This window comes from Nestor notabilis, unplaced genomic scaffold (genome assembly GCF_000696875.1).
Source record: "Nestor notabilis isolate BGI_N333 unplaced genomic scaffold, ASM69687v1 scaffold1510, whole genome shotgun sequence".
Lineage (NCBI taxonomy): Eukaryota > Metazoa > Chordata > Aves > Psittaciformes > Psittacidae > Nestor > Nestor notabilis.
The window spans coordinates 142,713-153,614 of record NW_009909493.1 but is presented as its reverse complement, the minus strand read 5'-3'; the positions used below and the strand labels follow the sequence as shown (position 1 = coordinate 153,614).

Genomic DNA, 10,902 nt, shown 5'->3' with positions numbered 1-10,902 from the left:
GTTTGAAATTACTCTTTAACAAATGTTACATCTGATGAGTCAACAAAACTTGCCTTTTATGTGCTTCTGGTAACCATAATTTTACTTCTCCTCACTTCCCCTTTTCACACAGTTTTCTCTTTCATTTTTCACTCGTGGCTTGAGCTGTGTTGTCTGGGGAAAATGTAACAACAAAACCAGAAATTCATTCTCTTCACAAAATTTACTGTGATGATAACTGATAGTGCTGCAGTAGGATTAATATTAATTAAGATTGCAGAGCATTTGACAAAATAACCAAAGACAAAATTCCCTGAAGACATGTGACTGAGGATGACTGTGCTGAATTTTTGTTCCTCTTTTCCTCAAACGAAGTTTTATTCCACCGAATAGTGAGCAAAATAAGTAACTATGTTTGGACTATGTTTTTTCATTTTATTCACCCCTGGAGTCAGTGAACTTCTTTGTACGTCGTCAGATCTAGACATATCATATGCTTTTTGTGGTAAGTAAAAACCAGCTTATTCTTTTCTTACTGGCATTTGCACAACAGTTACTGTAGCCTGAGGAAATATGATCTTTCAAATTTGTTTCTTTGATGAACACAGAAAAATAAAAAGAAGTTCAGCTGTTATATTTCTGTTATTAATTACCCTGTTATAAGAATTACACTGCATAGGCGTAAATTTGACCAGAATGCTCGTTGCAGCAACTATGAAAGAAGTTTACTCCCAAGAAAAGCAGGCATGTTTTGATTCAGGAAATACTAGTGGATAAGGGATTTAAACTTGTTTGCAAGGACTCTAATGTATAAGCTATTCACATTGATTTAACCAATATATTGCAATGAAAAGCTTTAAGTATATTGAAAAAAAGAGGGAATGTGATATTCTGCCTGGATGGAGGATCAGTCAGATCTGGGATAACATAACGTGTCCCTTCTTGCCATGTCTGTGTTGCTGGCTGCTGGATCTGTGTAGTTCACTGATTTTTTTTTGTTGATTTTGCAACTTGGCACATCCATAATGTCTGTGTTGAACAGGCCTAGTGTGCCCATGTGGACCCAGTGGCCAGAAGATGGGCTTTTGTGGAGATATTTTGCAAGGAAAGCCCCATGTCTTGTAAATTTTGTGTGCATTACTTGTGTATATCACTGTAAAATAGCTCTATAAGCTGAGGTGCAGGAGGGGATGTTTATTTTGGGTATTTTCCTTTACATTAATACTCATGTTAAAAATTTAGCAAGGGTAAAAGTGGTGGCACGTAAGCTCACAAACGAGACCTTTGAAACCACGGTTTGATCTTCTTCCTGGTGTAATTTCCGGTGGGTAGTTGTACCCGAGATGAGAAGCTGACTGCTGGTTACCGACAGCCAGCCAGTTTCCCTTTGCACACCACTGCTTTAATCCCCAAAACACATGACAAAACCCTTCTCTGTAAATCACCCTGCCATCCCATTTGCTAGCTGGGTTAGGACAGGGAGCACGCTTCCCCATCGGCAGGCCCACAGCAAGCAGGGCACTTCTTCAGCATGAGCACACTAAGGAGGGCAGAAGCAAACCGACTTGAACAGACTTCTTTCCTAAAATGCTGCAAATAAAAATGGTGTCTGGAAATCCCTCCAAAGGCTGTCACTGAATGATCTTAAAAATAATTAAAATACCAGCTAATGGGCTCTAAGTTTGATTAGATTCAGGTTGTATAATGCTTTATCACACTGCATTTGACCCTGTGCATTGTATAATGCTAGGTGGGTCACTCAGAAAGCAAATCTACTCAAAGGCTCATTTACATTATTCTGGAAAACATGCTGGTACATTAAAAACATTCTTAGCTGTTGTCAGCAAATTTATATAGATTCCATGGTTAGCAAAAGTAGGGATATTTTCAGCTGAGGACTGTGCTCGCTTACTGCTAATAAAATGTTCCTTTAACTTCAGAAGAGAAATAAAGGTACTTCTGCCTCTGAGTTTTGCATGCAAAGTATCTACCAAATATCAACCAAAAAATTGACTTCTCTTGCTGCTTAAAGAAATATGCCCTCTAAGCATATAAAAAATAGATTTCAAAGTACATGTCTGATATTCACTATGAATACTCTTATTAGGCAATTTTATAGTATATGCCTTATATTAAATACGTTTTTAAATGTGTATGAGTTTATTCTGAGTGTGTATGTATGTATATTCTTACTGTTTTTCTGAAGAAGCCTATTCACACTACCAATAAGAAATACTTTTTTCTTGTAGATTCTACAGCCCATGCTTTCATGTTTAATTTGACTCCTTGCAGCACCATGAACAAATCCACCTGGAAGGCTGCTCTTACCTGGATTCCAAGTGAGTCCCTCTTGACTAGACATTTGTCTTCTGCAAATGCAGAAAAACAAATACAAGCAAAAAGCTGATGCACCATCCTAAATGCCAAATGATTTGGGACATCAATTTCTGTGATTAAAAATGGAATAGATAAACCACAGTGATGGACAGAAGTGATGATTTGTGGAAATAAATGTGTATGAGTTTTACTTGTTGGATCAGTTACCATAGCTCTGCATGCTAACTGGCAGTGTACGTGCAAACCTGAGATGGTTTAGGTGCATGTGCACTTGTCCAGAAGAAGCAGACAAGATTTGCAGCCCTTAAGCTATTTTGGCCTGAAGAAGATCCATGTCTTTTTAAGGAGAGAGAATATCAATAGGCTAGCCAAGTATGGCAGGACTTCCACTAAAAATATGCCTGTTCCAGAAGCTGGAAATGGTACTGGATTGTGTATGCAAACCCAACTTTAATCTTTAAACCTGGCTTTAGGCTGGCAAGCTGAGTTACATATGAAATGGCTGTATCATAAACTTCACCTTCTGAGTAAAAACTCTGTAGCTGGACTGAGTTTGCTTGCCTAGACAGATATCTTTGTGACAGCTACCGGCACTCGGCACAGCTTGTTTGAAATACCTGCTTAAAACTACAGAGTCCTCATCTGAGTATTTATTTGGGTTAGCTGTGGAGCTGAGTGAACTCTGTTATCTTTGCCAAAGAAAATGAAGCAGGTTTTGAAATTGTTCACTCAAAATTTTTTAGGACTGGTGGGTTTTGCTGAAAACCAGCTTTTTGTTTTTCTGGAAGTAACAGTTTTCAAGATAGATATTTTCGTTAGTTTTGGGGAAGTCTTAAAAAATGTTGTATTTCAGAGAAAACCAGTTTTTATCTCAATAGCCTGTCTGCATATATGTTTTTCCTCTCCACCAGCTACCATTTTCTTACTTGCAATGTCTTAACTAGGATGTGACATCACCTTTTTGAAGATTGTCTTCAATGTCTGGTACGACGGTGCCAAAGCACTACACTGGAAAGAAGTCCTTTGCAGTGGAGCTGATGATGAATACTCAGTGTGTGGAATGCTGAAGGGAGGTCAGTGTGGAAAACAGATGGTGCTTTTCCCTTGCCTGGTGGGTTCTCTCCACAATAGGGCCGTATCTTGCCAGCCCTTTTCACCACTAAGCAGATTTCTTAAAAGACTAATTGATCAACCCATGCAGACACATTTTTCTCTCTGCAATCAAGCCCTTGCTTGGCTGGCAGTGGACTTCAGAGCAGGCACCTCTCCAATGCCAGAATCCCACTCAAGCAAAGAATTTCCAAATTCTGTGCTTTAATATCATCGTACTGCAGTTTCCATCTCTATAAATTAGGCTATTAGTAATAAATAGCCTTCATCTCATTATAACACTTTCATTGTTAACATCTCTAAAATGACTTGGAAAGACTACACTTAACTGGATTGTACAGAAAGCTAGGGGCATTGCTCATACCTAGAAAACAGTTTATTTAGGTAAGTACCCAGATGGGTTTTTAAAGAGATTCTCTGCACCTATGTGTAATGCTTTCTTTTATTAGAGAAGAGTCAATCCTGTTCTAGAGTCTAACCAACATTAACATGACACAGGTTCAGATTCAGAGTACTCAGGCAGGATGCCAAACTAAAGGACAAAAAGGCGTGTAAGGAGGTCAAAATGCACAGCCCATGTTTTCCTTTAAAAATGAACATAATCTCTCTTTGGTTATTACTGAGCTGAACTACTAGTGTAAGTATTGGAGTTACCACAGTAGGATGGGTCTGTAGGAGGTGTTGCAGGAGCATTGTGGTTAATTTTTATTTTCCAATGTGGTTTAGACAAATAGGCAAAGCTCTGGGAGAAGAAACAGGTGAGGGCTTTATCAGTGGAAGAGTAAATGACATTGGCGCTACTGCTGAGAGATATGCCGTATTGCTTTGAAGTTATTTAGGAAGTTTGATTGATGGCTTTATGATTAAGTAACCATTTGTATTATAATTATCTCTGTTTTACAGAAACGCTTGAAACAGCATTTGACATTAAAGGTGCAAGAACAAAGTTTCCAAAGGTACTTTTCAGCATTTTATATCAAGAAATAACAATAGTAAAATCACATACTTACATGCGTGTATTTTCTGAAAAGAGGTGTTCACCCAAACTGTAGAAAACAGCAAAAGGAAATGTCAGAAAACTTTCTCATGCTTGAAGTGATGACTCCAGTGCTCACAGAAATCATCAAAACCATTCCAAGCAGTTATGTAGACAAGAGTGGCCAGCATTATGCACTAATTTTCTTTTTCTTGCTTGTTTTAGGGCAGTTATAACATTATTTTACAAGGATTTTCCGATGATTCTGAGAAAAATATGATCATGTGCTTGAATTTCACCATGATAGTAAAACGAGATGCTTTCTGAACGCAACAAATGTTTCAAATAATTTCAGAACACAGAAGTCACTTCTGCAGGCAACTGGAATCTAAGCTGCAAAATAATAAGCACACTAATTTTCCTGAGGTAGAATACATCAAATAGTGTCTGGAAAGCTACATGATGGATAGTCTTATCCATTTATAGCACTGCTGTAATCAGACAATCAATGTGCACAAAATATCTGGGAATCAGGCATCCTGATTAATCCCCAGAATAACAGTGACTGGATGTCAGGCTGAGTGTTCTGGTGCTGTGCCTTGAGTTATGAGAAGGGCAAGTCCTTCAGACTGTGCTAAGCTAATTCAAGAAGTTTTGAAGTGCAAGAATCAGAAGTTTACTAGTACTCAATTTAGAATGGAACAGCAATTGAATCTGGGAACCATGTTGTGTGTTTGGGGTTTTTTTAATTTAAACAATAAAATTTTTTGTACAATTGATGTGAGAATTTTTTTTTATACTTCTGTTGCTTTCTGATTATCTTTAGGTGTTTCCTAATGTTCTCTGTTTGCACCGAGCTGAACCAGAGGAGTAGTAATTTCTACTAGCTGATGTGCGTAACATGTAAAGTGCAACATGTTTTCAGTTACACTGATATGGTACAGCTGAATTTAGCGATCCAGAGCTGTAACTGCAACCCCATAGTGTGTTTTTAGCTCTTGCTCAAAGACCGAAGGGCAGAGGATATACAAGCTGTCTCCTTCAGAAGCAGGAGGATGCCCAGCAGGTTGGTCTACTCCTCAGTTATCAAAAGCATGTCTAAAGCTTTTGCTGTGACTTACTGTCCCTTGAGCAGCCCAACATTCAGTACCCGCCTTCCCTCTCTGCTTCACCTCCACACCTGAGACCTTTGGTAAGATTCTGATGGAGTGTCAGATTTGGTCCTTAGGAAGAGAGCTGGCATCCTTTCAGGCTTCATGGTGCTTTGATGCCACTGTATGGTGAAAGACAGCTGACCAGAGCAGCGTACACATGCTTCCTGCCTTCAGACAGGTACTCTTTTTACGATGGGCTTAGAAGGATGTTGCAGAGGGACTCTTCCTTAGGGACTGTAGTGGTAGGACAAGGGGTAATGGCTTTAAACTTAAACAGGGGAACTTCAGGTTAGAAATAAGGAAGAAGTTCTTCACAGTGAGGGTGGTGAGGCACTGGCATGGGTTGCCCAAGGAAGCTGTGAATGCTCCAACCCTGGCAGTGTTCAAGGCCAGGTTGGATGGAGTCTTGGGTGACATGGTTTAGTGCAAGGTGTCCCTGCTCATGGCAGGAGGGTTGGAACTAGATGATCTTAAGGTCCTTTCCAACCCTAACTGTTCTATGATTCTATGATTCTATGTTAGGATGCCATGTCCTCTTTCCACCCTCAGTCCTCAGCCAGTGGTTACTTCATGAGTTCAGACACTTCCCACTACTGAAGTTGCACATTGCACTGGCTGCTAGGTTGTGATAGCAGATTGCTTCCAAATGCCTGGAAAAAATGAAGACCCAGAACAAGCCAACACTCCTTCATGCTGCTCAATACCAAGCAGAAAAATTAGCAGAAGTTAAGCTTTTGACCTCATTTTACGTGTAAAAATGTTTTTGAAATTGAGAATCAGAACACTCAACAAAAACCCCACACCCAGGTACGTAGATACTTGATTTGAAACTTGGTTTCAGTATAGCTGGTTTTGCAATCTAAAGCAAAATCAAGAGTTAATAAATATATATGAAGTCAAATGGCATCATGGCCAGAGACAAGAAGCCACAGTTACATCCATGTGGCAACGGCAAAGTCTGTACTTGTGTTCAGTTCACAGACCACTCCAGAAGCAATCCATGATGGAGTGCCACAGGAGCTGCTGCTTAAATTTGAATCAAGTTACTAGAGTTGCAGTTGGTTTCCTCTGAATCTAAAACATCAATCAGAAGCAGACAGAAAGCCTGATAACCAGTACCTACTTTTCTTCTATTTTGCACATTACTGGTCTAGGGAATACTCTTACTGTATGATGTTCCTGTGTACCCATTTCACAGTGTCCAGCAATCAGCAGGTAAAGCCTCAAAACAATTTTTAGTGACAAAGTGTTCAGAGATTTTTGCTGCCCTGAATTATTCAGGGTGTTAGAAGAAATGCTCTGATCATTAAGGAACAAATTCCACAGGTAGGAGAGATTAACAGCTCCTGGAAATCAAGGGCATTCACATACTCTGTTTTTCATAGCCACACGTTTTAATGCCTTGTGGATTTTACAGAAAATTTACAGTATAAAAATAGAATTTGTGTATCTAAATAGGGACATTTACAGATAAACATATGTATTCCGTAGCTTGCATTGCAGACTTTTATAGTATAGGTCTTCAGCTGAAGGGTTATGATTACACATGCCAGCAGATAGGATTGCGAGGCAGAACACAGGAGCCACAACTTTATAAAGCAAAGACCTTTCAAAGGTCTTAGGCTCTCTCCTGCACATGACTGAAGGTTTCCGCTTATTGCAGTGCTGGTGGCTGCTGTGCCATGTTCCCCCATGGACAAGAGGAGACAGGGTTTTGTGGGATGTAAGACCATGCAAATGGCTTACCCTGAAATTGCTCGATACTGTAGGGTGAAGGGCAGAGCTGAGGGCAGAGCTTTGCTCTGTATGTCTTGTTCCTGAGACACAGCTGTTACAAGGCTTCCCTGCCTTCTGCTGTTGTCTGGAGTTGACGGGAGTTATCATTTAACACTTTTCCTTTCCAAACTTTCCCAAGCGCATATTTGGGGCTCTACAGCAAAGAGAAGTCTACTTAGAATAAGGTCAATTACTTTGGACTTGGTAAAGACTGATCTGAATGTTTCCATTTCTTCAATTTATTTGGTCAGTAAACTTGGATTCATTTTTTACTTCTTCATTTCCTGGATCTGTCCAGAGTTGGAATGGTGTGAATGCTGTGAAGTAAACCCTTCACTAAGTATTTCTTCCTCAAAATATTCACTGAGACTTACACATCCTGAGATAACTGCATTTTGCCAGGAGTTCCAGTGAGCTGTGCAAAGCCCCCTCCCTTGCAAACTGCAGTAAATCAAGGAAGGCTTTATGTGTAGCACACTTACCTGGAACTAATATTTAAAGCCTTCACAAATATCTCTTTCTCTCTCCCTCATTACTGTTGTTTTTAAGTGGCTGTCAGGAATTGCTGCAGATGGGAAAATAGCTTTTCTTCACCCCCTCACCCTCTGTCGCCAAATATGCAATTACCAGAAGAAGCAGTTCCTGTAAAATGTGCTTTCCCATAAGAGCACACACTTTTTGAGCTGTGTTATTACAGTTTCGTGTGATAAAAACAGTAAAGCATACATAGATTCAAATGAGAGAAGTCCTGCTAACTGCAATAACATACACATTTGCTGTCTGAAATTGTAACATCATTTGAGATAGACACACAAAGGAAATTCGGTGTAATTCGGGTATTATGAAAGTATATCTTGCTTCCAGGGATGTACTGGAAGGCATAAGCAATCCCTCAGTCACCAGTTAGCTTAGCTAGTAAAAAGTACGTGTACTCATACTGAACAAATAAACTATATGGTGCCTGCAGCAAGAAAGAGCTTGACTTGATGATGGAGAAGATGTGTCTGGATCTGTGTTACAGGCATCAAAAGAGAAACATAGCAGCGTTAATGCCTTTTGCACAGTTTTTTTCCTTGATGGAAAATGCAAGTAATTGCCTTTGAAGTGTCAGTGTAGCACATTGTGCTGAATGACTTCAGCTGCTTTGTTCTGCCTGAGTGTTCCTGCCAGCACAGGGAGTGCAGGGGCAGCAGATGGGGATAGTGACATTTCTAATCAGAAGAGGTGGGGAGGGAGGGAAGGGGGGGCACCTCATGTCTGCAGAGCTCAGGGCAGAGAGAGCAGGACAAAGGAAATTTGGAAACTCTCCTCACTGGTGTTAGAAATGACTGGACTTTGGAAGTCCTGCAAAATAGTTACTGTGCACATGTACTTGTCTTGTAGATGCCAGGCACAGGGGCCTTGCTGCATGGCTGTTATAGACTGGTATGTCCATAACCTCTTTTCTTCAAGATACATTTTACTACTGGCAAAGAGAGACCTTATACATATAAATTATATATATTTAAAGTATATATACACACATATACACATACATGTATTTGGCCAGACAATTTATAACAGCTTTCCAAAGCTTCTGGCTGAAAAAACCCTGAGGTTTTTTGGGGAGGGACTTTACCCTAAATAGCTGCCTTAGCTACAGGTGCTGTGGTTTTAAATTCAAATTTCTTACTAATGTAATTGCTTACTGACATATATTTTAACTTTGTAAATTATAATTTTCTTTTAGTGCTTTCGGTTATATAAAAAGCAAATGGGAGAAAATATGGAATAAAATGATAAATATAATTTCAGATTTGAAAAGATGGAAGAGAATAAGGTAGAAAATATAAGTGAGGTAAACAGTTATGGAAAATATACGATCAAACACAAGATGTTTGAAATATTTATAGACAAAGCATTGCAATATTGGTGAGTCAGGCACTAATATTAGGTTTACTTGAAAGAGGAGATTTTCTCCATTCTGTCAATACAACAAGGATGACTAAGACGCCATAATTCTGTGAGAAGAGCTAAAACTAGCCATAAGCTCAAGGTATTCAGCAATTACAATTATAATGATCTGTTTTTTTAATACTTGGATTGCGATGGTGCCTCTGTAAGCAGCTTTTAATCAGGAGTGTTGCTTCTCTGCTGCATACTGTTTAAATATATACGAAATGAGTAAAATAATATCTTAAGGGTTCTTTGAAATACGAATCATGGCCAGATTCAAAGCACCTACTAAGCATCTAGCCCCAAAAGAGTGACCCAGAATCCCTTAATTCTGCAGTGAGATTGTCTGACACCTCCAAAGAGCAACCCATAGATCCTATGCAATGAGGAGACTGGTTTGGGGCAGTGCAAGATAGCAAGGGATGGCAGACAAACTGAATTAATTCTTATTTTCCAATGCAATTTCCAATGCAATTCATATTTCAAAGCATTAGCAGGCTGAAAAGCATATAGCATGACACAGTAAAGTATATACCAGAATCTAAGCATGTGGATTTTGCTGGAATCCAAAGCTGACTGTGGTGGGTCTTGACCATATGCATTGTCTGATGTTTAAATTGACATTACATGGATTTGACATGAAATTTAGTCTTTTTTGCAACAGTTTCACACATTTCTGAGGGACAACACACCGACCACACTTCTGTGAAATATAAGATGGAAGGCAAACTAAACTACCTTATTTTCCACCACAGTAAAGTATGTGGCTGTGTTATCAAAAAGGTCATAACACAAGAATATTGGTGCAATCTCTAGACCAAATCACTGACCCTTTCAGTGATTGCCTTCTCTATTTTTAGGTTCTATCTGAAGGCTGAGAAACTAAGAAAAAAGCAATACACTTTAAGACGCATTGCCCTAACGTTCACTGCAGCCAGATGGCAACTTTTTGGTCTGCTGTCTCTTGGTGGGACTGGATGGCTTTCCAGTTTCCCAGAGGTCATTCACAGGAACCACAGTAGACTTGTGGACATGAGGAACATCAGTGTCACTCCTTAGTGGACTAGCGTGGTTACTACAGCCAGCACCCAGCACCTTCTTTTCTGTAGGGTTGTGAGCCTTCCCCACAGTATGGGTCTGGTCTTACAAATAAATCTGATTTCCCTAAACTCACCATATTTGGTATCTCATTGTGTGCACAGTACATAGAGAGAATCCAGCAATTACATGGTAGCCTCAACTTTATACACTTAAGCTTTTCTACCAAGAAGAAATACATATCAAAGGGTTAAAACTCAAAGCTGACTCTCATCTTGCTAGGCTACCGCATTTTCCAAGTTCTTGATCTTAAATCCGCTACCTGAAGTTGTGTGTATTCCCATGTCCCTTCCTCCCCTAAAGCTGGGAAACAATTTGCGCACTTGGAGTTGAGGTGAAGGCCTCCGTATTGGGTGAGGTTTTGTCCTGTTACGAGGGGGTTTTCACATAACTCAAGAGCCACTACTTAACAAATGCATATATGCTAGGTAATGAAATTTATCATATCCTGCAGGGTACATTTTTTGAATTGTCAAGAGAGCATTATTCCCTTCAGGAGATCTTGATGCACATGAAGGCATTGTTGCACAATGTTGC

The 10,902-nt window shown here is 39.6% G+C and overlaps 1 protein-coding gene across 1 annotated transcript; it reads left to right on the top strand.

Annotated features, from left to right (window-relative positions):
* Positions 1 to 390: 390 nt before the first annotated feature.
* Positions 391 to 4,729, top strand: LY96 (lymphocyte antigen 96). The gene is made up of 5 exons (XM_010012846.1): positions 391 to 484; positions 2,229 to 2,318; positions 3,261 to 3,389; positions 4,330 to 4,382; positions 4,628 to 4,729. Exons 1-5 carry the CDS (start codon positions 391 to 393, stop codon positions 4,727 to 4,729), a joined length of 468 nt encoding a protein of 155 aa, XP_010011148.1.
* Positions 4,730 to 10,902: the final 6,173 nt, after the last annotated feature.

Coding starts and splice junctions, on each gene's coding strand:
- LY96 (XM_010012846.1), top strand. CDS start 391: ATGTTTGGACTATGTTTTTTCATTTTATTCACCCCTGGAGTCAGTGAA. Junction 2,319..3,260: donor TGCTCTTACCTGGATTCCAA/GTGAGTCCCTCT, acceptor TGTCTTAACTAG/GATGTGACATCACCTTTTTG. Junction 4,383..4,627: donor CAAGAACAAAGTTTCCAAAG/GTACTTTTCAGC, acceptor TGCTTGTTTTAG/GGCAGTTATAACATTATTTT.